We start from the raw sequence: 6,000 nt of genomic DNA, 5'->3' as shown, positions 1-6,000 counted from the left end.
AATAGGGCTTCAAGTGCTCAGAGTGTTGAGCATGATGCGGATGATGAGGGGTATCATTCTAACACCTCATTCCGATCAAGGAAAAGCCACAGGGAAGCGAGGGAAGGCCGAGACCGACCTAGGAGAACCGATGACAATCTTGGTTCCATCAAGACTAAGATGCCTACCTTTCATGGGAAAAATGATCCTGAAGCTTATTTAGATTGGGTTAGGAGAGTTGAGCAAGTGTTTGAAGTCCACAATTACTCCGAAGAGAAAAAGGTGAAACTTGCGGCTATTGAATTTGAAGATTATGCATCCATTTGGTGGGAGCAAGTATGTGCCACAAGGAGGAGAAATAGGGAACAACCAATTGACACTTGGGCTGAAATGAAGCAAGTGATGAGGAAACGATTTGTACCCTTCCATTACACCACGGACTTGTACAATCGGCTCCAACGACTCACCCAAGGGTCCAGTTCAGTTGATGAGTACCACAAACAAATGGAGGTAGCAATGATAAGGGCCAATATACAAGAGAATTCGGAAGCAACCATGGCAAGATTCCTTAATGGATTAAATCCTGAAATTCGGAAGAAGGTTGAGCTTCAAGACCACTTTGAGCTACAACAAATGGTGTCTTATGCAGAGAAGGTGGAAAGGCAAGCCTTACCTATAAAGACACCTAGTGGCCGAACCACTACATCCTCTTCCACACCTTGGAGAAGAGATCAATTGCCAACATCCAATGCTTGGCCGAGGCAAGGCAATAAAGAAAGGGAAAACAGGCGAATGGAGCAACCGTTCCATCTGAGTGCAACTCCTTCTAAACCAACCCCGCGGCCGGCTCTTCCAAGGGTCAATACGTCTACCAACCAGCCAAAGGCATGTTTCAAATGCAAGGGAATTGGCCACCTCATGGCTCAATGCCCTAACCGAAGTATCATGTACCTGAATGAAGAGGGAATGTGGCAAAGCGAAGGAGAGGAGGAATATGCGGACATGCCACCACTTGAAGAAGAGGGGAAGGATGCTGACCTGGTTGAAATAGAAGAGGACCCCGTGGCTCGAACTATAGTGACTATGAGAGTGCTAAATGCACAAGCTCAAGAAGATGATCTCCAACGGACCAACATTTTTCATACGAGATGCAAAATTGGAGATGAGGTATGTCTCATGATCATTGATAGTGGCTCTTGTACTAATTGCGTAGCTGCTGACTTTGTCGAGCAAAAGCACCTTCCATGGACTTACCACCCTAAACCCTATAGACTATCTTGGTTAAATGATGGGGGGGAAGTCAAGGTGACCAAACAAGCTTTAATCGCTTTTTCTATTGGTCGATACAAGGACCAAGTTTTATGTGATGTAATTCCTATGCAAGCTAGTCATGTCTTGTTAGGTCGTCCGTGGGAGTATGATCGGCAGGCTGATCATATTGGACTCACTAATAAGTATAAGTTCATTATGGACAACCTCAAGATCACTCTTTCACCCTTGACACCTACCCAAGTGTATGAGGAACAATTGCATCTCAGAAAAGAGCGAGAGAAAAGGCAACTGAGAGAGGCAAAGAAAAAGCCGAATGTGCCTGAGGATGAGGGAAAAAAGAAAGTAGAGGCCGAGTTGAGTGAAAAAGAAAATTCGAGTGGAAAAAAACTTAGTGAGGCCGAGAGCTTGAAAGTGAACAAAAAGAGCTTCTATGCAAGTGTGCGTGAGGTAGGTAGGGCTTTGAATGCACAAAGTCTTCTCATAGTACTTCTGTACAGGGAAGCTGATTATTCTTCTTTTTACACACTAGGCATAACCGATTCTCTTCCTAGTGCAATCTACTCTCTTTTGCAGGAATTCAAGGATGTGTTTCCGGAGGAACTACCAAAAGGATTACCTCCAATTCGAGGTATCGAACATCAAATCGACTTTGTTCCTGGAGTAATTCTCCCAAATCGACCAGCCTATAGAGCAAATCCGGAGGAAACAAAGGAAATCCAAAGGCAAGTCGATTCCCTCCTTGAAAAGGACCAGGTACGTGAATCTCTTAGTCCTTGTGCAGTCCCAGTCATTTTAGTGCCTAAGAAAGAAGGGACTTGGAGAATGTGTACGGATTGTCGTGCAATTAATAAAATTACTGTTAAGTATCGTCATCCTATTCCTAGGTTAGATGATATGTTAGAAGAATTGCATGGGGCAATCATTTTCACTAAAATTGACTTAAGATCTGGTTATCATCAAATAAGGATAAAGGAAGGAGACGAATGGAAAACTGCTTTCAAAACAAAGTATGGTCTTTATGAGTGGCTTGTGATGCCTTTCGGCTTAACAAACGCTCCAAGTACTTTCATGAGGTTAATGAACCATGTTTTAAGGCATTTTCTTGGGAAGTTTGTTGTTGTTTATTTTGATGATATATTGATCTTTAGCAAGTCTTTAGATGAACATGTTGAGCATTTGCGCCTTGTTTTAAGTGCCTTGCGTAAAAATAGGTTGTTTGCTAACATGGAAAAATGTGTCTTCTGCACTCCTGAAGTTAATTTCCTTGGATATATTGTTGGTGCAAATGGCATACGTGTTGATCCCGCCAAGGTAAAAGCCATCTTAGAGTGGCCGACTCCAACCAATGTGTCTCAAGTAAGGTCTTTTCATGGTCTTGCAAGTTTCTATAGGAGATTTGTTAAAGACTTTAGTACTATTGCAGCACCTTTGAATGAGACAATTAAAAAGAATGTGGGGTTTCAATGGGAAAAAGAGCAAGAAGAGTCATTTAATAAGCTTAAGGATTTGTTAACTTCAGCACCTATTCTTGCTTTGCCTAATTTTGATGTGACATTTGAAGTTGAATGTGATGCTAGTGGGATCGGCATAGGGGCTGTCTTACATCAAAATAATAGACCCTTGGCACATTTCAGTGAAAAGTTGAGTGGGGGAGCTCTTAATTACCCTACTTATGATAAAGAATTGTATGCTGTTGTGCGTGCTCTTGAAGTGTGGCAGCATTATCTTATGCCTAAGGAATTTGTGATACATACTGATCATGAATCAATTAAATTCCTTAAGGGTCAGGGAAAGTTGCATAAAAGACATGCGAAGTGGATTGCATTTATTGATTCCTTTCCGTACATCATTAAGTATAAGAAGGGGAAAGATAATGTCGTTGCGGATGCATTGTCTAGGAGGTATACTTTGATCACTAACATGAGCACTAAGCTACTTGGTTTTGAGCACATTAAAAATATGTATACACATGATGACGATTTTTCTAATGTGTTTCAAGCTTGTGAACATGCTGCATTTCAAAAGTACTATAGGCATGAAGGTTTCTTGTTCAAAGAAAATCGCCTATGTATTCCCAATTGTTCGCTTAGGGAATTACTTGTTAGAGAAGCTCATGGTGGAGGGTTGATGGGACATTTCGGTATTGATAAAACTCTTGACATTTTGCATGAACATTTTTATTGGCCTAAAATGAGGCGTGACATTGCTAACATTTGTGATAAGTGTTTAAAGTGTAAGCAGGCAAAGTCAAGGAGTAACCCTCATGGATTGTATACTCCTCTACCCGTACCTCATGCTCCTTGGACAGACTTATCCATGGATTTTGTGCTTGGTTTACCAAGATCTTCTAGAGGTATGGATAGTATCTTTGTTGTCGTGGATAGATTTTCTAAAATGGCTCATTTTATCCCTTGTAGGAAAACAAATGATGCGTGCCATGTTGCTGATTTATTCTTCAAGGATGTGGTTAGATTGCATGGAGTACCGCGTACTATTGTAAGTGATAGGGATGTGAAATTCTTAAGCTATTTCTGGAAATCACTTTGGGGAAAGTTGGGAACTAAGTTGCTGTTTTCTACTTCTAGTCATCCCCAAACGGATGGTCAGACTGAGGTAACCAATCGAACCCTTGGTGCTTTACTTCGAGCCCTTGTTCAAAAGAACTTGAAAAAGTGGGAAGAATGTTTGCCTATCGCTGAGTTTGCATATAACCGAACCACTCATTCTACTACTAATCATTCTCCTTTTGAAATTGTTTATGGGTTTCAGCCGCTAACCCCTCTAGATTTATCACCTATTCCTGTTGATGAGTGTTTAAGCGCAGATGGTGTCAAAAAGGCAGAGGCTGTTCGGACCTTGCATGAGAGAGTTCGAGCTCAAATTGAGAAGAAAAATGCGCAATATGCACAACATGCGAATAAGGGTAGAAAACATGTTGTATTCGAACCCGGTGATTGGGTCTGGGTGCACATGCGGAAGGAAAGGTTTCCTGCATCTCGACGGACCAAGTTACATCCAAGAGGAGATGGACCTTTTCGTGTACTAGAGAGGATCAACGACAATGCCTACAAATTGGAACTTCCAAGTGAGTATGGCATAAGCGCATCTTTTAATGTGTCTGACCTATCCCTTTTTGACTTTGATACAGACTTTGAAGATTCGGGGACGAATCCTTTCGAAGGGGGAGGGAATGATAAGGATACGGGCGCACAACAACTCCAATCTTGGGTCAAGGACCCGTTGATCAACATTGGTGGTCCGATGACAAGATCAAGAACCAAGAAGGTGAAGGAAGCTTTACGAGCCTTGATCATTCACCATACAAGCAAGGGGCAAGCTAGGTTTGAAGATTCGATAGACCATGAAGTTACTTCGTTCACTTGTACGTTTGAAGCGAAGGAATGATCTCATACTTGTTAGCTTAGTTGGTAGTTGTTTTAAGACTATCTAGTTTAGTAGTTGTTAGGCATTTAGTATTTTATTACTTATTGGGCCTTACCGGAAAGCCTTAAAGAGCTGGCTCTTTAAGCTCTTTGTGCGGACCGAATTTCTTCCAGGTTTATTACTTATTGGGCCTTACCGGAAAGCCTTAAAGAGCTGGCTCTTTAAGCTCTTTGTGTGGGCCGAATTTCTTCCAGGTTTATGTGGGCCGGATTTTTGCCCTAGTTTTAGCCTATAAAAGGCACCTCTTGTAAGAGTAAAAGACAGAATATTACAACAAGAAATCGTGAGGAATTTTCCTTCAAGTTCTTAATCGAACTTACTCTTGAATTCTTGAGTTCATGGCTTAGGATTCAAATCAGACTTTATCGATTAGCTTGTTCCCTAATCGTGGTGTCGCTTCAACCATCCTTATTTGCTTAAGGTTGCTGATTACCTTTGTGTGTCAGAGGTCTTGAGTTCATGAGAACAATCGAGTTCAATTTCTGTTGGGAGAAGAGATCCAACTCTGATAATTACAAGGTTGGGAGGTTCTAGGAGGGTCTTCCCCTAGGGTTGCCTATATCATGTACCCTTGGGAAATTAAATAATGATTGCTCGAAGTATGTTTTCCTGGTACTTTCGACTCAAATGGCATTTCAAAGTATAAATGTTATAAAGTTATATAGTTTGAAAAGCGAGCGAGTGTTTCACGAATATTCTCCAAGTGAATTTCCATTTCTTGATTCTTATTGAACGAAATGTCTAAGTTTCGAATCTTAGTCATGTTTCAAAGTTCTCAAATTGAGTTTTATCGCAGATTTGGACTCCGAACCCGGAGTATAAACCAGACGTGATTACTAGGGGCACTTCATTTTGGTGAGTGCATTCAAATACCGAATTGAACTTGATACTTGTATTTGATACGTGGCCAATGTGATTACATGTTGTATACGTGAATTGTTAGGGCGAGAGTGTACTTTATCGCACTTGCCCTTATTTGATATATACTTGTTTATTATTGAAATTGAATTGATATACTTGTTTATGTTGTGCGCACTTCCTGGAATTCTAAAAACCCTGCGGCTAGTTACTCGGGTCAAGCCGGCAAAGCCTTGGTCGATTGCGTAACGAACCCTGGGTCTCTTGATTGTTGAGTGGAGTGATATCTTCTCGACTAATCGGTATACTCGAGTATTATCAACCGTGTTTATTGAGGATTTTGGGCCCAGTAGGGGGTTTGAATGGTGGACGGAGAGTAGTGTAAGTGGTGTTCTATTGGATTGGTTAATTACTTGAAAGTTGACGAAGTGTCAACTATTACGTGAT

At 41.3% G+C, this 6,000-nt stretch overlaps 1 protein-coding gene across 1 annotated transcript in view; it reads left to right on the top strand.

The window, feature by feature from the left end:
- Nucleotides 1–483: 483 nt before the first annotated feature.
- LOC140009894 (uncharacterized) overlaps nucleotides 484–6,000 on the top strand; it is a 38,666-nt gene continuing 33,149 nt past the window's right edge. The window contains exons 1-3 of the mRNA XM_072056229.1: nucleotides 484–1,593; nucleotides 1,825–1,973; nucleotides 2,400–3,034. Coding sequence (XP_071912330.1) covers nucleotides 484–1,593; nucleotides 1,825–1,973; nucleotides 2,400–3,034 — 1,894 coding nt within the window. The remainder of the gene's footprint in view (nucleotides 1,594–1,824; nucleotides 1,974–2,399; nucleotides 3,035–6,000) is intronic.

The sequence above is a fragment of the Coffea arabica genome, chromosome 6e (genome assembly GCF_036785885.1).
Source record: "Coffea arabica cultivar ET-39 chromosome 6e, Coffea Arabica ET-39 HiFi, whole genome shotgun sequence".
Taxonomy (NCBI): Eukaryota; Viridiplantae; Streptophyta; class Magnoliopsida; order Gentianales; family Rubiaceae; genus Coffea; species Coffea arabica.
This window is presented reverse-complemented; position numbering and strand designations above follow the sequence as displayed.